The 19,889-nt window shown below is 35.3% G+C and overlaps 5 protein-coding genes across 6 annotated transcripts; 4 read left to right on the top strand and 1 right to left on the bottom strand.

Annotated features, from left to right (window-relative positions):
* The first annotated feature begins 509 nt into the window (after positions 1–509).
* LOC126676380 (protein ENDOSPERM DEFECTIVE 1-like) lies at positions 510–2,767 on the top strand. Its single transcript, XM_050370572.2, has 6 exons — positions 510–1,539; positions 1,621–1,740; positions 1,818–1,934; positions 2,013–2,102; positions 2,204–2,311; positions 2,396–2,767. Exons 1-6 carry the CDS (start codon positions 646–648, stop codon positions 2,498–2,500), a joined length of 1,434 nt encoding a protein of 477 aa, XP_050226529.1. The 5' UTR covers positions 510–645; the 3' UTR covers positions 2,501–2,767.
* Positions 2,768–4,146: 1,379 nt separating this feature from the next.
* Positions 4,147–6,591, top strand: LOC126676877 (uncharacterized). The gene is made up of 3 exons (XM_050371200.2): positions 4,147–4,416; positions 4,525–4,846; positions 5,412–6,591. Exons 1-3 carry the CDS (start codon positions 4,229–4,231, stop codon positions 6,363–6,365), a joined length of 1,464 nt encoding a protein of 487 aa, XP_050227157.1. The 5' UTR covers positions 4,147–4,228; the 3' UTR covers positions 6,366–6,591.
* A 1,981-nt stretch (positions 6,592–8,572) lies between these two features.
* On the top strand, positions 8,573–11,240 carry LOC126676876 (aspartyl protease family protein At5g10770-like). Its single transcript, XM_050371199.2, has 2 exons — positions 8,573–9,531; positions 9,656–11,240. The coding sequence occupies exons 1-2, from the start codon at positions 9,465–9,467 to the stop codon at positions 10,951–10,953; spliced, it is 1,365 nt and encodes a 454-aa protein (XP_050227156.1). The 5' UTR covers positions 8,573–9,464; the 3' UTR covers positions 10,954–11,240.
* Positions 11,241–12,594: 1,354 nt separating this feature from the next.
* On the top strand, positions 12,595–13,356 carry LOC126678518 (uncharacterized). Its single transcript, XM_050373412.1, has one exon. It carries the CDS (start codon positions 12,595–12,597, stop codon positions 13,354–13,356), a length of 762 nt encoding a protein of 253 aa, XP_050229369.1.
* A 29-nt stretch (positions 13,357–13,385) lies between these two features.
* LOC126676757 (uncharacterized WD repeat-containing protein C2A9.03-like) lies at positions 13,386–19,886 on the bottom strand. Of its 2 annotated transcripts, none has more exons than XM_050371034.2 (10): positions 19,674–19,886; positions 17,286–17,445; positions 16,914–17,081; positions 16,724–16,810; positions 16,142–16,276; positions 15,875–15,985; positions 15,421–15,512; positions 15,212–15,317; positions 14,288–14,374; positions 13,386–14,166 (listed from the first exon to the last, which is right to left on the bottom strand). In XM_050371034.2, exons 2-10 carry the CDS (start codon positions 17,424–17,426, stop codon positions 13,753–13,755), a joined length of 1,341 nt encoding a protein of 446 aa, XP_050226991.1. In that variant the 5' UTR covers positions 17,427–17,445; positions 19,674–19,886; the 3' UTR covers positions 13,386–13,752. The 2 variants fall into 2 exon arrangements, with proteins under 2 accessions (XP_050226991.1, XP_050226990.1); XM_050371033.2 differs by having other exon boundaries at positions 19,678–19,886.
* Positions 19,887–19,889: the final 3 nt, after the last annotated feature.

Raw genomic sequence — 19,889 nt, 5'->3', positions numbered from 1 at the left:
TTCACACATGGTAAACGTCTCATGGATATTGCACGAGTGACGTGGCACAATCGTTGCGTTATATAATTATTCCCAAAATATAGAAACAAATAGTTAAACAGAAATCCAAATTTATCGGTAGCTAATTACAACAGCTTCTATTACATGTTCTAAATCATCATTAATACTATCACTTTATTAAATAAATTATGATAAAATAAATTTTAATTTTCTTTTAAAATACATAATTTATAAAAATAATTGATGTTTTCAAAATATACAATTAGTCATGTCGAGAAGATCTAAATAATTAAATTAAACGTATGACAAAAAGTGAAGATAAAATAACCAATTTAACTAGTATTTTTTATTCTAAAAAAATAGTATTTTTTTAGTTCTTAAGCAAACCAAACTTTACATATTTATAAACAAAATCCTAAAACTAGCCTTTATTCGGAAGTTGAAGGACCAAAATATGCTTTTGTCAACAAGCTGAGATTAGGATCGTTTCCCATTTTGAAAATATAACCGTTAGGAAATTATTCCAGCAACGGCTAGTTTCCTCCTTTCAGTTTTCCTCATCAAACCGACACAGTGCGCTGAACCGATTTCATATGAGAGAATTGGAGTTCTGATTTGCCAAATTTGGTCACCGGAAAAAAGAAAATGAGTGAATCAATGGTGGAAACGGAGAGGTCGAAGGTATGTCCTCCCTTGCCGCCACCTGCGCAACCGCCTCCTACTCAGAGACGGCCAAGGGTTAGGGAGGTGAGCTCTAGATTCATGACTCCTCCGCCGCCGCCTCCTTCCTCCTCCTTCTCCACCTCCCCTCTTCCCAACAGTAAGCACCGTTCCAGCTCTGTCCATGAGCAGAGACAAACGGAGTCACACTCCGGTAGCGACGAGAACAGAGATATCAATATTCGCAGCCCAACAACAAAAAAACGCTCTGTTGTGAAGCTTTTCAAAGAACACGGCGGAGGCCCACCGCCACCGTCGACAAGATCACACAGGCCGGACACCCCCAATGTCACCACTTCATCTAAATTGCGACTGATGCACCACCGCTCTAACCCCAATTCCTCATCTGCAACAAGACTCTTGCGCAGCTCCGGGATATCTTCTTCTTTTTCCAATTTGGATCTTTCAAATCTAAGCGAAACATCATCGCCGTCGTCATCGCCGTCATCCCGTAGCTGCTCCACCACACAGTCTCCTCCCGATCTTCGCTCTTCGATGCCTGAGGCGCCCAGCGGATTATTGGTGGAAAGAAATATTAATATAAGCAGTTCCAATTTGTGTAAACCCAATGCCTCCCCCTGCTCTCGCTCCCTTGATTTTATAACTAGTGCCGATAAAGCAGCTATGAAGAAGATGGCAGGGCATCCTCTGCCTCCTGTCCCTCCCTGTGCAAATTTCACTAGAAAGCCATCAAAGAAAGCTCACAATCATCAAGATGATGTGCATTCTTTGAGACTGCTCCATAATCATTATCTCCAATGGCGATACGCCAATGCGAAAGCTGAACTCTCTATTCGAGCTCAACGAAGAGAAACCGAGGTTTGTTTTTCCCTCTTAGAATTGATTCAAGTAAAATACATTTGTTTTTCTTAGTTTTTTTTCTTTTATATTTCTTTGTAGAGAACATTATACTCCCTCTCTCGCAATATATCGGAACTATACGAATCTGTGCGACCGAAAAGAATTGAACTTAATCTTTTGCGACGGAGTAAAGCTCTAACAACAATTCTTGAAGCTCAAGTAAGATGAGATCGATTCAGGAATTATATTGTTGTCTGTAATTTTTATGTTGATATTGATTGATGTTCTTTTATTAGATGCCTCACTTAGAAGAATGGTCGATACTTGAAGAGGAATATTCAGCATCTTTTTTAGAAGCAATTCAAGCTTTCCAAAACATCTCACTTCGACTTCCCATCAGTGGCAGTGTTAGAGTATGTTTCTGAAGTTGTTTCAAATGCATATTTAAGCCAATTTGTATCTTATATTTAATGAAACTATGTTAATTGCAGGTTGATGTAAGGGAAGTAGGGGAGGCATTGAATTCTGCAATGCAGTTAATGGAATTAATAGCTTTTCATGTTCAAAGTTTTATGCCTAAGGTGGGTTGTGAGTCTTGTGACGACTACAGAGTTTCCGTAGTTACGTAAACGTCATCCGTAGACAAAATCAATAGCGCTAATGATATAATTGACTAGTGCAGGCTGAAGAAATGGATAGTTTGGTTTCAGAATTAGCGCGAGTGACGGGAGGGGAAAGAGCTATAATTGAAGAATGCGGGGATTTGCTGTTTATGACATATAAATCACAGGTTTGAAATTGAAGTATCATATACATCTACTGTACTAATCCACCCAATTTAGTGTTTTTTCATAGAGATTGTTTGTGCTTTCAGGTTGAGGAGTGCAGCTTACGTGGCCAGCTTATACAGTTGAACCAAATGATAAGTCAGTCACAGACTCACAGTCAACAGAGTCTAGATGAGCTTACAATTTGCTGACGGTTTGCTAAGGATCATAAAAGAGCTGTTGAGTCAACGGAGTCCAGATGAGCTTATAATTTGCTGATGGTTTTCTAAGCATCATAAAAGAGCTGTTGAGTGTTGACTGTTGAATTTTGCTCTATTTTAAGACCTCTAATCCTCATGTCTATGGCTTTGGGTTTGGGTTTAAGATGAAAGATTTGCCTTGTAAATGGAGGACCCCATTAATTTTGTAAACATTTTTTACTTTTTAGACATTTTAATAAAAAATGATTTAATTTTCAATCTCAATTATATATAGTTATGTACATTTATCTTAACTAGTTTCGCATTACGTGCTATGCACGTGGCTCGTAACGTAACTCGTTAATAAATATATTAGTAAATTTAGTATAATTATATCAATTTTTTATTTATAATTGATATTAAATTAGTTAAGAATTTTTGTAAAAGTAAATATAACATATTCAGTGATAAAAAAAATTTCCATACTGAATTTATTCTTCATTTGATTTTATAATAACCATAATTAAATAATTAACTTAATTTTTTTAATTTCTAATTTTAAAAATAATAAGATAAAAATTTAAATACTAATATATTGATCAAATACATTATTTTAATTTTGTAGTTCAATCAAACTAAAATATAAGTATTCCTGCTAATTTATAGACAATTTAGTTATTTTTTACATACTAAAACTAAATTGGAGATAATTTAGCTACCTATTCTAATTAGGACTTTGATTACAATAATGATTAATTAAATAACTAATTAGTTAATGACTATAAAACCTTTATTTAGTAGTAAACTGAAAATGATTATTCAATAAATTTGCATCCTCCCCATCCATCCGTGCTTTTATATATAGTATAGATATAGATAGTATAGATAAGTATTAATGAAACTATTTATATTCTACTATTTAATTATTTTACATATTGTGTAAATAATTATATGAATATTCAATCACGAGAAGAAATCAAACCTCAAAAAACCTATATTCAATCATAAAAGTCTCTGTCAGTTATTATAAAATTTAAAATTTATTGATTCACCTATTAATCATAGAATTGTTTTTAATAAAATCATAGATTACAATATGAAATAACTGAATGATTTTTTTATTGTTGTACAAGTATTTAAAGATAAAATAAAAAAGAAAGTTCATCTTTTTAATTAGACATAAAATTTATTTATTTATTTAGAGTTACTTTAATCCATTGGATTGTTTAAAAATTATAAACACTTTGTGTAATTTTCTTATTAAATATTTGACTAATTTATACAAAAAAAAATTATTTTTAATGATATAATTTATTAATCACCAATTTTTTTATTAATTATGTTATTATCAAAAAATATCAGTATTATTTTTAAATGTGTTAAACTAATAAAAATAATTATTTATTTATAGATTTTAAATTATCTTAGATTAACTTATATATGAAAAATAGAAGGGTCACAATATATTTTATTTCTTCCAATTATATTTATTTTGACATTTGTATGATGTGATTGATAAAAATGATAGGTCAAAGGAATGAATTGATAAAACAATTACGATTTGTATTAATTGTCCAAAGTTTGCGAATTGTAGGGGGCAAATTGATACTTAACCCGCAAGTAAATCCGTTTATGGTTTAATCTTTAAAGTCCCCATTGTCCCTCAAAAATCAAAACCACAGCACTGCATATTAGATTTACATTGAGCAGAGAAGGTTAAGGAGATAAAATTCGATCGCAATGGCGTTGAAGTTTCTGAACAAGAAGGGATGGCACACGGGGAGCTTGAGAAACATAGAAAACGTATGGAAGGCGGAGCAGAAGAATGACGCCGAGCAGAAGAAATTGGAAGAGCTCCGCAAGCAGATTCAAGAAGAACGTGAGCGGTCCGAGTTTCGTCAACTGCAAGAGCAAGCCGGTCTCGTTCCGTACGTTTCTTCTTTACTTACTCTTCAATTTTGATTTTCTTTTCGTTTTTGAATTCATATGATTAGGGTTTCGATTTTTTGATAAAAATCAATTTTATTGTGTTTTAGGAGGCAGGAGAGGTTGGACTTTCTTTACGATTCGGGATTAGCTGTAGGAAAAGGCTCCTCTAGTTCCGCAGCTGGAGGGTCGTCCGGGGTTGCCTTCAAGGCCCTTGAAGAAGTCGTTCCTCCCACCACCGAGAATGCGTCAGCGTCGGCGGCAGCCTCTTCCACTGTTTTAGGAGCCTTATTCGAGGATAAGCCGCATTCTGCCAACGATGCTTGGAGGAAACTTCATTCTGATCCCCTGCTTTTGATTCGCCAGCGCGAGCAAGAGGCGCTTGCTCGCATCAAAAATAACCCCGTCCAAATGGCCATTATTCAGAAATCAGTAATCTTTTTTTCCCTCCTTTTTATTATTGTTACTATGCATATTTACAAACACGTTGTTTTCTTGTCCTGGGCAACAGCATTTATTTATTCTTAGAAAGTAAATTATATTAGAAGTATGATTTATTAATCATAACTTAGAGAATGAGCTCCAAGAAGTAATCGTGTCCTAGAGTTCAATTGCATGATTTCTCTCACAATCATGTCACTTTCTCCATAAGTTTATTTCTCTCCAAATTGCCTTTCTTTATTTAACTTGAAAGAACTGAATTCTAGCAACGGTGAAGTTAATTAATGAAATTTAATTCAAATGAATTGAATTGAGTCCTTGTATTTTTTAAGCAAGATGAACACATGAAAGCATTTCTATGCATTGGTGAATTGGAAGCTTATTTCCAATATTTTGAAGCTTCATCTCTCTTTGCACTAACATGGATTTTATTGAAGTAATGTGATGCAAGGACCTTAGTCTTAAAAACATTTTTAGAGTCAGTATGCAAGAGCCGAAACGTTTAAATAGTTGAATAACCATTTCTTAAGCATACTAATCATTTTTCTTTTTGTAGGTTGAAGCAAGTAAAGAGGAGAAGGCTCAAAATAAGAAGCACCACCAAAAAAAGAACAGTCATCGCAGTAAAAAGCATCACAAGCATTCATCATCTGAAGAGCGACCAGATTCAGAAGATTTTCGTGTTGAAAGGGACAAGACTAGAAATACTAGCAACTCTAAGAGGCCTAAATATGATGATGAGTGCTATAAAGCACGAGTAGTTTCTGATGAAAAATCAAGTAAAAGGGAAAGTGAAACAAGAAAACATCGGTACAAGGGTTCCAACGACAGGGATCTAACTCCTAATGGGTTCTCAGACTTCAAAGCTGCAAAACATGATGATCAAGATGTTGTTAAGAAGAACCATGACAAGTTTAAGAGTGAGAAACATTTGATGGATTACCAGACAGATCCAGATGGTCGTAGAAGGGAAAGGGAACCCAGAAGTTCTACTCATAAAAACGAAAAGGAAACTAGAAGTTTAAGTGAAGCAAGATCTTATAATTCTTCTGCTGCAGTTAGTCACGATTCACATCATAATGGTCATAGAAGGGAAAGGGAACCCAGAAATTCTTCTCATAAAAACGAAAAGGAAACTAGAAGTTATAGTGAAACAAGATCTTATAATTTTCCTGCTGCAGCTAGTCGTGATTCACATCATAAGCACCGGACTGTAACTCCTAAATTATCAGAAGAAGAACGAGCTGCTAAGCTGCGAGAAATGCAAGTGGATGCTGAGTTGCATGAAGAACAAAGGTGGAACCGTTTAAAGAAGGCTGAGGAGGAGGATGCACAGGAAGCTATCCGTGGTAGCATATCTGGTGGTAGTAACTTCCTGGATGCAGCTCAGAGAAGTATGTATGGCACTGAGAAGGAGGGAAGCTCAACCATTGAGAAAAATGTCCGTCGTCGAGCACATTATTCACAAGGAAGGACTGAAACGGGTCATGGAAATGCTTTTCGGCGGTGATTTACCCAATTTCACATTTAGTTTGTTGCGTGTTATAAAATTTCCAGGTGTGTTCTTTCCTTCTTAGTTAACAAATCCAATTACAGAAAATTGTACTTTATATTTACAATTTTCGCTGATTTTTCTCTCCTTCATAGTTTGTTGCTTGTATAACTACTTATAAGCTCTACTTCTCTAAAAAAATATATTCAATGATTTGGGAAATATTATAGTTCCATGATTCATACCATTGGCTTAACATTTGGCCCATTTTTTATGATGACTTATCCATAAGCTAGATGTTCGCCAGGAATTACGCTACTATCATCTCTTCTTTTTGTTTTTGTTTTTTGTCTGCGTGCTATCAAAGCAACTGCAACATCTTCACCATCACTGGGATAGTCCACACGTCTCATACTGCTTGATTTAATTTTTTTCCCTTAACTGTTTTTGTTGGGGGCAGGGAGCAAGCAGGTCCTTGAATCTGCATTTCTTTTTTCAATATGCTCTCACGAACCAACTGAACTGAGCCCTAAGTTAGGTGCAATCAGGTAAATGGATCCTATTTTTCTAATATAAGTGATTTTGGGCATAATTTTCGGATAGCTTTAGAGCCATTAAATCATTTTGAATCACTCTTTTGTGTTAATTAGCTCTACAATATACATCTACATTTCTCTCCTACATCGAGCTTACTATGGTAAGCTTTTTCTAACCAGGGCTTGGCATCGCCAAGTCTATTACTCACATGACCAAACCATATCAATCGGAGCTACACCCGACTTTACCCTAGTACAGTCCTTACCAAATGGTGAAAAGATTAATGCTGACGAAAAATATTTACTATCAAAGTTGTATTGTGGAAAGGAAGGAGAAATTAATCAATTAGGAGTTGAAGGAGAAATGTGGAAAATAGATGATTATAAATATAAAGAGGGTAAATCTGATTGTTTTATGTTGTTATACACAAGCCAACGATTGGGAATGGACCTAAGAATGACCAGCCTGGTAATTATAAATGCTTGTGGCAGGAATAATGTTTTCCGTCGGAGAAAGTTGCTAATTGTCCTTTTGCTTTTTTTCGTCTATTTTCTTTATGTTATACAGCTGTATTGCTAGCCAATACAGCTTTCTAGAAATATTATGCTATAGTTTCAGCATTTTTTTTGAAGTCACAGCATTCATGTCTATCAACTATGGAGAATCAGTTGTTGAATTAATACAAATTTCTATCATCATTATCATCATTCTACTCTCTTTACTCTACCAATTCTCTCGTCTCACCTTCTTTTCAGTTCCCTTGTTGCTGGAATTCAAAATATGTAATGTAACATTCAGTGTTGAGTAAAGTATTGAGTACTGATAATGACTTTTGTTTCGTTAATTGCTCTTTCAGTCCAACTTTTACTTGTGGTGATAAACTTTCATGGCCATGATTTTTTTTTCCGCGATAGTCTTCTAGCAAGTTTAGATGGTTAAGCAAATAAATTTATGTTCTAGATTGATTGGTGAATGCAGGCTTGATAGATTTGAGGATTCTGTTGTCATAAGGAATCTTTTCTCCCTTGCTTGCTTCCCTAAATGACAGGGGCCATTGAAAATGAGAATTTAACCACTTTTTTGATAAAAGACGGGTGGTTTGGCTACTGTGTATTCACTATTCAGCTCTATAATTGTGGTCCCAGACTGACCATGGCATTTAACCTCCATAGGGACAATGAAATTGATTGTTGCCTTCCTTGAAAACTGGTCATTTGTCAGTGTGGCTTAAGTTCATTTAACGCATTACTGCTTTGGTGGGAAATCCTAATTATGATGGTAAATCTATTGAAGCTTCCTTATTAGTTGGGAGTCACTGGCAATATATGTAAAAATGGAGATAGATTTTTAAAGCTGCTGACATGCAACTAATAGTTTGCTTCTCTTGTTAAACTCTTTCAAGGTCCTGAGTTCTGAGTGCCTATTATGAATATTAAAAGTTGTTTCTCGTTTTAAAAACTAATTGTTTGCTTCTGGATTTTTTGTAGCTGCATTTCTACTTTCTTTTAGGATTCTTCATTTTCTCTTACGTGCAGTTTATTACCTATGGATTGACATCATTGATGCAGTCTATTTTCACTCTTGTTTGAGTTTTTTTTTTTTAGGTAACTTTGTAGCGTATCTGGTCATAGCAGTTCGTAACCTTGCATTATTGTGTGCTTATTGTTGTATGTATCTTTATTAGCAATCAAAGCTAGAGCATTCTCTGCCAAAGAATCTTCTTATTTTGTTTTTGTTGAAATGATATCTTCTTTGTCTTCATTGGATGAGGACCCTCTACCATAAAACATTTATGACTAGTTTTCCCTCCTTCCAAATCATATGGCCCACTCACTGCTTCTGATATTATATGAGCAAGATGTATATATATTATTGATCAAAAGGTCATTGCGGTCCCTGAACTTATGCGCTAGGGTCAATTAACTCATACTTAACAGTTTTAAATTGAGGACTATATTCTCTAATTTTAGGTCATTTAACCCCCAAATTGTACAAAATAAACATATTCAAGGGCCATGATTACCCAAATTAGGGGTTAATTGGCCTAAAAGTTAGTGAGTATTGTACTACATTGATTGGAAGTGTGAGTATATGTTTAGGGACCACGATGACCCTTTGCTCATGTAGTATATGGGTATGTTGGAGCGCAAGTTGATTTCGGAACCTCTGAAGTAAAAACCAAAGTAGTGGAGCCACACAAATGGAATCCAAGATGTTTTCATTTGTGAGATTCCAGGTGATATTTGCCACCATCGTGTGTGCTTGGAACACCCAAGTATACATTATCATTCACTGTTCAGAAATAATAGGATAATCAAGCTTTCTAGGAAATAAAAAGATCTACGATCGCACGATAGTTATAAATTCTACCTCCCATCTCCCCAACTTAATCAAGGACTTTCTTGGTTGGCAGAATGCGACAGCATTTATAATTTTCCAACTAATTAGTCAATATATTATTGTTAACATTGCAACAGCTTTTCTCAAATTATCTTTGCAACATACGATTTTGCATTTTCTGTTGTATGCTGCTTTTCTTTATAGAACAAGGAGATCAAGAACTGCAAAAGCCCCCAACATATGGAATTGGTGTGGTTTCTTAATTTCTTCATAATACTTGCAGCATCTTCATTTGCAAAACTCGAAGGCACGTGTTTTCTCTACTTAATGAACTTGTTCAATTAATATGTGAATATTTGGTAAAAATATTAGTTGTTAGTTGAGATATTTATTCAATAAACTTCTATCATATAACAGTTATCATTTTGCAGAACACAAGTTATCTGTCAATCAGTCCAGCATACAGCTTAGCTTATTTCATGTACACGGGGCTGGCTCTCCTCTCAGTACGAACTCATCCGTTTCTCTCTATGATATACTGTCACGTGATGAAATTCATGTGAAGTCTATAAGAAGCAGACTGGAGAAGAAAGGTGTAGAAGGTGCATCTGTCTCCCGCCACAAATCGGGACATCTCCTGGAACCGAATTTGGCCAACATCCCCCTGACCCCTGGTTTGTCTATTGGATCGGGCAACTACTACGTGAAGCTAGGCCTCGGCTCTCCTCCCAAGTACTATTCTATGATAATTGATACAGGTAGCTCTCTCTCCTGGCTTCAGTGCAAGCCTTGCTTTGTATACTGTCATACACAGGTCGACCCTCTGTTTGAACCCTCAGCATCTAAGACCTACAAAACCCTATCATGTAGCACCTCCGAGTGCTCTTTGGTTAAGGCGGCTACTTTGAATGACCCTCTGTGTACTGCTTCTGGTGCATGTGTGTACACAGCCAGCTACGGCGATTCATCTTACTCAATGGGCTACCTGAGTCAAGATGTTCTGAGCTTAACACCATCACAGACGTTGCCCCGTTTCACATACGGTTGCGGGCAAGACAATGAAGGTTTATTTGGACGAGCAGCCGGTATCATAGGGCTAGCCCGTGACAAGTTATCAATGTTAGGCCAATTGTCCCTAAAATATGAATATGCCTTCTCTTATTGCCTTCCTACTGCTACTTCTACCTCATCTGGAGGATTTTTATCAATCGGAAAGATTTCACCATCCTCCTATAAGTTCACTCCCATGATTAAAAATCCTCAGAATCCCAGCTTGTACCTTTTGAGGCTGGCCGCTATTACTGTGGCCGGAAGGCCTCTGGGAGTGGCTGCTGGTGGGTACCAAGCTCCCACCATCATTGACTCCGGTACTGTTATAACGCGACTTCCGATATCCATTTATACTCCGTTGAAACAGGCTTTTGTGAAGATCATGTCCAGGACACACGCACAAGCCCCTGCGTATTCCATACTGGACGCTTGCTTCAAGGGAAGTTTAAAGAGTATGTCTGCTGCTACACCTGCGATTCGACTCGTTTTTCAAGGTGGTGCTGACCTCTCTCTAGAGGGCCCTAACATCCTGATAGAAGTTGATAATGGTGTAACTTGTCTGGCTTTTACAAGCAGCAACCGAATTGCTATTATTGGAAATCATCAACAACAAACATATAACATTGCTTATGATGTCTCCGCTTCGACGATTGGGTTCGCTCCCGGTGGCTGCCGATAGTCTGGTTCTGCTACCCTTGTTTAATGACTCGAATCAATAAAGAAAACACTAAAAATCGCCTAGTTTTTCCGCCAAAAAATTATATACCTATTGATTGTGTTAAATATGGGAGGGAGTTGGTGTAAATTAGTGCTTTTATATATATAATTGGTGTAAATCAGTGTTGGTATGCGTAGTATTGCAGATATTTTCTCGTGGGTTGCAGCAATTTGTAAATAAGATACTTTCTTCAGCTCAAATCTATTTGGGGGAAAACCTATTATATATCAGCATCCCTTGCAGGTGAATTTGCTCCATGTCTATTTTGAATTTGATTTATATCTAATAATATTAATCCTGGCAGCAGCCAATGGAATTTAGATACTACAACTAGGAGTGTGTGCTGAATCAAATTAACTGAAAAAACAATTTGAACTAAATTGGAAATGATCTGTTTGGTTTATGAATTACTATTATTTAAAAAATTACAATTCGATTCAATTCTTAATTTAAAAAACAGACAAACCGACAGAACTTGGAGGGAGTGTCACAAAGGAGGCTAGTAATGGGCAGCCATGTATGATTAATTAAGGCTAAATTACTTTCTGAATTCAAACTTTTATGTTTTTTTGTTAATTACAATTATAGTCGGGTTTTTTTTATTTTTGCAATTAAGACCAAAATTTCAAATTTTATTTATTAAATTCAATTTCAACTCTTTTAGAAATTAGATAATATTTTAAAATTTGGCAGTAATTAGTAAAGAATGCAAAGGTTTGGAGTTAAAAAGGATAACTTAAAATTTTGGACAAAATTGACAAAAAAATCTTTGAAATTGGATATAATTGTAAAAAATAAAAGTTTTGCTTGTAATTAATTAAAAGATGCAAATGTTTGAATTTAAAAAGAAGTAAAATCATCAATTAATGAGAGTGAATGTTTTCTTTCTGTGGTGTTTATTTTGTACTTTTAATACATTGAGGGTCAATAATTGAAATTTAAAAAATACGAAGGAGTTAGGTGAGAAACTAGGTAAACATGAGTGCCATTTTTACAACCAATATTCATGACAGGCACAGGGGCAGCAGCTTATATCCCCACCAGGTAGATCCTGTTATGAAAGTTCCACTGTAGCTAGTCAACGATATTAAGCTACAGCAATCAAATTTGTAAATAGCATGGGCGAAAATAAATAATTACATCGGCTCATAAAAATAGATAAATTTGATATAGGGATCAGTAATAAATTTAATTTATTAAAATTTAATTTAAATTCCAAGTAGCAATTGATATTTTTAAAATATATAATTAATGTTCTATAAAATATCTAAACAATTAAATAAAAGATACAATAGGAATTTGATGAAAAATAATTAGTGTTATTATTATTTCTTAATCTTGTTTAAAGCCAATTTTATCATTGTTTGTGTGACGGAAGAGGGAGTAATATATAAAAATGAGTTGCATGGATTAGGTGCACAAAACTGAATGATTAGATGAACAACACTAAATAAATCAGCTGCAGGGTCCTACACAGCTTTTTTTGTTGACCGAGAATAAGCTGCTGTTTTGAGACCCTTCAACAATTCTCCTATTTTATTATACACTACTTGCATATATAGCTCAAATGGTTTGTTTTCAGCTCACTTCCAAGTTTTGAAAATGGGTTGCATTTCCTCCAAACTCATGCCTAGATCGATGAGTTTAAAGGAACAGTACGATAGTCGATCAATTTCTTTCCTCCAAACTTGTACTTCGAGCAAGGTTGCCAGAGAACTCCGGTCTGGGAGTTTTTCAAACAACAACCAACAAGTTGTTGACCATGCTCTTACCGATAACAGATGCGAGCAAGGAGGAGAGGGTTGGTTTTCGGAGCATGAGCAAGACAAGAAGGACCATACAGGCGCGAAACGAGCTAACAGTTTCCACACGGTAGAAGAGTATGATGCGCTGATAAAAGAGCTCAGATTGTCTGGTGAGCTCCGGTCAGAATCCGGGGGCAGTTTAAGAATCAATCTGCAAGAAGAAATTCTACAAGACAAATACAAGATTGAAGCAACTACAGAGCTAGAAAGTAAAGAACATAATGCAAATGGTGAAGACTCTTTTGAAGAAAGGGAGCTCTTAGAAAAGGGTCTCAAAAGGAAATCAATTGCAAAAAGGTTAGACTCAATTGAAATTCCACACACCATTGAATTCTCGGCTGTTGGAAGCCTTAAGGAGTGGTTCAACTCTGGCGGACAAGTCAACTCTCCCGGAGCTTATGTCACTCCAAAGATGGGCAACTTCTATTTACCAAATGAATGCAATGTGACTGCGGTTTTCACTCCTGAATTGGTGGATGCTTTTGAAAAACCTATGCAGCAACTTGAAGCAGAGGCAGAGAACATCCTCAAGCATATTTCCGACGACTATATCATTTAATAGAAATAAAAAGAAAAACAAAAGGCCGATGAGTGATATCGTGTCTTAGTTATAGTGTGATCAGTTGTAACCAAATTACACTCCAAGTAAATAGTTTTAAGTTATTTTTACAAAGTTTTAGCTAATGCCTTCCACCACCCTCCCAATCTCTATCCCTCCGTCACATATATTTGGTTCAGTATTTATTTTCAAACCCATTTACTACAAGAAGCAATTACAACAGGAGCATCTTTTTCGCTCTCCGTCCCTCCTCAACAACTGCATGTAACATGATGTATGCAACCTTTGTTGTTCACTAAGACTAATGTTGGGATCCTTAACATCCTCAGCTTCATTGGATATGTAAACAAATTGCTGGCACAAACTCACAACTAGATATACAGGGAAAGAGAAACATCACAGAAATGAGTCGAGATATGTATAGCTCCTGCATCTATTGTATTGAAGGAGGCTTCCGTAGGTGCGATCCCAAACTCCTATGAAGAGGGATTCTGTATCTGGGCTGAAAGATAGACCAGAGATCTCTCCAAAAAAATCAATCTCTTGTTCTTTCTCAAATCCATTCTTCACATCATACACATGCACGAAATCTGCTGGCTCTGCCATTGCCATGAACTGCCCATCTGATGTAAATCGTATCGATCTAATGGCTCCCAAGTTTCCCTTGAGCACAGCAACAGATTTTGATAAGTTTCTAGCATCCCAAATACGACAAGTCTTGTCTTGATTCCCAGTGGCAAAGATGCGCCCATCAGGATGCCACGAAGATGCAAATGAGAAATCCAAATGTCCAGATAAGGATGCAATAGTCTGAAACATCAAATATTTAAGATCGGATGGAACTCTAAGTTCAAACTTAAAAATAAATAAATGTATTATATAAAGTTGATAAACAAAGATTAAGCCGAAGAGAAATAAAGAAGTGAAATACCTTCCCCGTTTGAGAATCCACTAGTAACCCCTCTGGGTTGTCACCAACAATTGTAAGAAGTTTACCATCAGGACTCAGAGAGGTGTGCTGCAAACAGAAGTTATTAAAATAAAAAATTCAGAAGTATACAAGATATACCCTTTCCCCTTATATTAAAAAATAATGGATCTGGCTGTTGAACATATCAAAATCACACATCAAAAAATTATCATTTTTTGCATATTGATGGATAACTCAAAGTCTCAAACCATTGATAAATCAAATAAGGAATTCATAATCAATGGATGACCTCACCAGCATGGAAGTCATACAAACTACCAGTTACGAATAAGATTACATCAGGTGGAAGCACAGGAAGGCATAACAGAGATACCTCTAGAATTTTTTTTATTTAATATCCAACAAAGCCTCTAATTATAGAATCAAACTTAAAGAAGAAAAGTAAAGGTTCTTGAGCAACATAGTAATAAAAAATCACAAAATTACATATTCAAATTTACTCTCCTTGTCCTGGCCACATTATGAAAGTAATATTCTATGTGGAAGACATTGATGATGATAAGAAAGAGGATAGACTATGCCCAATTCTCCTTGTCCTGGCCACAATATGAAAGTAATATTCTATGTGGAAGACATTGATGATGATAAGAAAGAGGATAGACTATGCCCAGATGAACTGTGTACTGCTTTGGTAAAAAAAATTATTAAAAAAAAAACAGGTACTGCCATGAGGTGCAATTAAAAAGATGATAGCAAGGAAAATATCCAACAACAACCAGATGCAATTACAACTACCAAGCAAGGCTTCCATCAAAATCTCATTTTAACAAAATATTGCATATAATACACAGTTCTGCAACTGTAAAGATGCCATCAAACAGGATCAGAACCTAAAAAACATGTAGATACAGAAAGGATACTCACATTCACTGGCCAAGGAAAGCAGAAATGCTTAGTAATTTGAAATTTCTCCATATCAAAATCTCTAATCCCGCAATCATTATTTGAAGCCATAAAATGAATTGCACCACTACAACAATTTTAAAAAAAGTCATTGAACGTAAATAAAACCCCTTATTACTCTAATCATCAGGAATCATAGTGGAGAAAGGAATCAAAGTTAGGGAAACAACCTGACACCATCATATATCTCAACTGCATTTGTGATAGCATTGTCATCATAAGTTGTCCTGTAACAGAAGCTAACTCCTGGTCGATCTAAATGCTGCTCACAATAGAAAAAATTGCCCCTCATTGTTCATTATTTATAAAATTCCAATAAAACCAATCAAATTTTACTCTACGGACTTGAAATGTGTAATTACTTGTTGTAATCAAATGTAATGTACAATCAAAAGAAAAGAAATGGCTACATAAAATCAAATAAATGACTTGTTGAAATCAAACTGTCCACATTAACTATCAGCACAATATCTAGCAGAATCAAAACTGGATATTTATCAAGTATAAAGAAAATAAGTAAACTGCATCCAAGTTATCGATGCATAAATGTTGCATTTTTATATGATTGCAATAAACCACATCACAAAACAGTGAGAAAAAGCACCAATAAAACAACAAGATTACCTTACAAATAAGTTCTCCCTGGAACCCTCCAGCAATCAACAACTTATCCCGTACTGCCAGTGTACTAACTTGGGTATGAGTAAATCCTTCTAAGAGGCTCCCAGCATGTTTCTATCAGAGAATAAAAAACAAGATATCAGCAGCGCAACAGAGTGAAAAATTTGAGAATCAACAATAACATTTCTAGTAATGCAACACAGTCAGAAATTTGAGTTACATTTCAAGTAATAAGATCTAATAGGCTAAAATTCCAAGAGGCTGATTTACCTCGCAAGGGGCCACATGACCAGAAACATTGAGAACCTCAGTCTTCTTGCAATTTAATGAGGACCAGTGAACAATGGAAAAATGTGACATAAGGTAGACATCATGTTTTGAGGTTGACCAAACCAAGTTACGCAACTGAAATGCACAAAACAAGAATAAAACGATATTAAGCGTCATCTTTGCAATTCTATAAATTCAAAATATCAGAAACGAACGCTAAGCCACTTAACACCATCAACTTAATGTGCAGGTGCTGAAAATATTGTTAATGTTCAAAGCACACGATTTTAGATATAAGAAGCATTCACATGTTAGCTCCAATCCTGGATCAATTAGTTGCTCACTTGCTCCATGTTTAAGGTTTAGCTTCATGTGGGAAAGTGCAAAATTGCTTCCTAGATAATGGAGTTGTAATAAGTGGCCAGATTGAGATATTTATTAAAATTAAGTTTAATCATAGATGTTGTGTAGTGTCTCAACACTAAATTACTAAAGCTTTTATCTATAATCTTTAACACCAAAAGTTGATTTGCTAACCAATTCATTTTCACAAATATTGGATGAGTTCGGACATCAACATACTTGAAAATGAAGGATAGTGGATGTGACTGATCTTGTATTCCGCCAAAACTCATAGAACGTCCCCCCTTTCTTTGTAGGCTTGCATTCCTAAAGCCAGCCAAGAATAAAAGAAGCACAAAGCAAAGTTGTTCACCAAAGTTTGGTCGACATTTACCATTACACCATATTGGAAAAAATACTTTTAATCTACCTTTTCTGAACCTTCTCCCGACTGAGGGATGTTTTCATAGTTCTTATACTGCTCTAGCCTTGTTTGTCTGTACTTCTCCCGGGAAATGCTAAGTCTCTCCCAAGGAATCCCCTGGATGTCCTTTCCTCTCCTGGCATCTGCAGCAGATGTATCTGTAATCTTATTGTCCTGCACAATCAACCACCCAAACCAACCCAATCCCAAGAAAAAAAGTGGGACACACAAGGTTGGTGTCACTAAAATTATAAAACAAATATCTCACACCAGGAAAAGACATAAGACGTGAATAATGTAGCAAAAACAGTGAAAATCAGCATTCTTCCTAACAGAAATTAGGAAAAATTTAAAAGCTAAGAATAGAGAATAACAAACCAAATGATCATATTCATCATCATCATCATCGGACTCTGAATCACCCATGATTCTCTCACGGAAATACATATCATCATCTACTTCTGCCATCTCATAATCGTCTGCCATGTAATCCATTTCATCCCCTTGATACTGGGACATGTTTGTAGAGAAAATACACCTGAAAATGAAGTCAGGAATACTGCGATGAAAATTTGAGACTAATTATATAACGTATCCCTAAGTAGAATGGAGTCATCAATGTTAATGACTTAGGACAGTGTAGCATCATGGGCAGTGTTTATCCAACAAAGTGATATTTAAAGACTTGCAACAAAGTATGATCATGAGTAGTGTTTATCCAACAAAATTATTTGTTAGGTCTTGGCAATGATATAAAAAAGGCAATCAATTAGTTCTGTTCTCCTGCAAAAAGCATAAATTGCTAACTAAGTTGTGCATATTCATAGTTTAATTTCCATGTACATGTACTACATTTTCATCATTGACTTCCATATAAAGTTTCAACTTCTTCTACACTTCTAGTAGTTTTGACAAGTACAACTTTATATCTGCTTTTTATCCATGCTAGGTGACAAAAATCATTATTAACCCATAGTAAAAGTATATGATCTTGAATGCTTGAGAAGATTTTTCTATCATGAAAAAAATGAAGAGAGCATTACTGTATTCCCCCTTTCCTTCTCGACATAATCATTTTACTTTACATGTAATAAATCTCAATTTAAGATCCTTCTCTTTAAAATGGGTTTTGGAAACCATCTAGTGAAAGTTACATTGAAGACAACTATCTCAAAGAGTAAAGATTTACTCTTACCTTCTTCCAGTATCTTATTTGAGTTTTATTTTGGCAGCTAACTCTAAGGCTGCAAACATTCTTTTTAGCTCTCTATAAATATTTTGAGATAATAGATAGATAACTGTCTCTTAAGGTGACGGGAAAAATTCCCACCTTATTTCTACATCCCTTTAATTCTAAACTTCGAAGAAAAATAGTTCATCATTTCATGATGGAGCTCATTAAAAGAAGGTTCCTAGAGGTTTACCGTTATAAAGAGTGCCCTCGGGTTAAAATAATTTGTAGTTACCGAACTATATGCCTTTTACAGAATGATTGCCATCTTTTTATTTGTTACATTACATTTTGGTAACTAAACTTTCATTTTCAAATCAACAGGAGGTTACAATAGCAATTCATGTCAAAAATTCCTTAGATGTCAACACAAATTTGTGTGGTTATCCAACGTGTCTGTTGCCACATAAGCAATTTTTGATCTAAATTGTTCTAGTAACCTCCTGTTAACCTAAAGATGAAAGTTCAAATACCAAAAAAATTAACCACAATAATAATGGTAACCGGTATGTAAAATGCATGTAGTTCAATAAGCACAATTTTTTTTTAACTGGGTGCCCTCATTAGCCTTCAAATTTATTTCATTTGTCCTTCCCCCAAGTCTTATTCTAATATTCCTAACAAAGGTGATTAAAGGATGTTCAGATGATAATACTTTGAAGCAATACAATAGGTGTGGAAAGCTATGTATTAAGTGGATATATTAATTTACAATTGGCACTTGGAACAGACCAATTATGAATGGTTATTCACTATTTTAAAAACAGCCATATGTATATGAACTACAAAGGTAAGTAGCGAATAAGATGATGCATGAAGAAGGGTGGAAGAACATAAGAAAGGGGAATAAAAACTATGGTAACGTGTGCTAATTGTAAAAAAATTCAGCACGATAATTAGTGTGGCACGTCCTTAAATGGAACAATCAGATGGCCTCCTGTCATAGACAATTATTGATTAGCGAAAAAATGTGATAAGTTTATTCGACAAGCATGAGGGCTGCAATGCTTGTTGTTATAATGTAATTGGATGAGATAGTTGTAAGAAACCATTTTGCGGATAAGTTGCTTTTAGGCTTCAAGACTAAAGTTCGAGTTTACAGATGTTCACGATGTAACACGTATAGAGATTTTGTGTTGTGGATAAAGACACAGGTGTTTGGGAGCCCTTCATTCAGCAGTTGAGAGCGCATGCAAAATCAGAATGAATAAACAACAAACTCGCATAGCAACGGGAAAAAAAAGAGCACAGAACATGGAACCAGAAAGCTGAAGGCTAAAATGGCGACATCCAATTATGAACAATAATTAAATCAGCACAAAAGAGACGATGCATGACTATGAAAGGCAAACAGCGGAAGTAATTAAATTATATGGAAATTAAAAAATCCCCTTTCAATTTTAATCAATTTAGAACAATTTATATGCTAATTGGCATAACCGAATTAGATCTGCATCTAAAAAATTAACGAACAAAAATTTGCGAAAAACAAATGAAAGAAATGACAAATTTAATTTTCAGATATAGGAACCAACCAACCAGAAGAATCGGAGGAGGCTATGCTGATGACGGTGGCGGTGCAGCGGATGCGACCAACACGTCGTCGTATGCTGCCGTGGTAGATTACAGAGACCTAAAACTATACAAAGGGCAGATCATATGATTAAAATCATCATCATAATCTGTATATCGAATCTAATTCAGTGTAAAATCCAGTATCATCATCATCTCCTAAAAAGAGGAAGCCCACA

The sequence above is a fragment of the Mercurialis annua genome, linkage group LG4 (assembly GCF_937616625.2).
Source record: "Mercurialis annua linkage group LG4, ddMerAnnu1.2, whole genome shotgun sequence".
In the NCBI taxonomy this organism is placed as follows: Eukaryota; Viridiplantae; Streptophyta; class Magnoliopsida; order Malpighiales; family Euphorbiaceae; genus Mercurialis; species Mercurialis annua.
The sequence above is the reverse complement of the archived record's forward strand: the minus strand, read 5'-3'. Positions and strand labels throughout refer to the sequence as shown.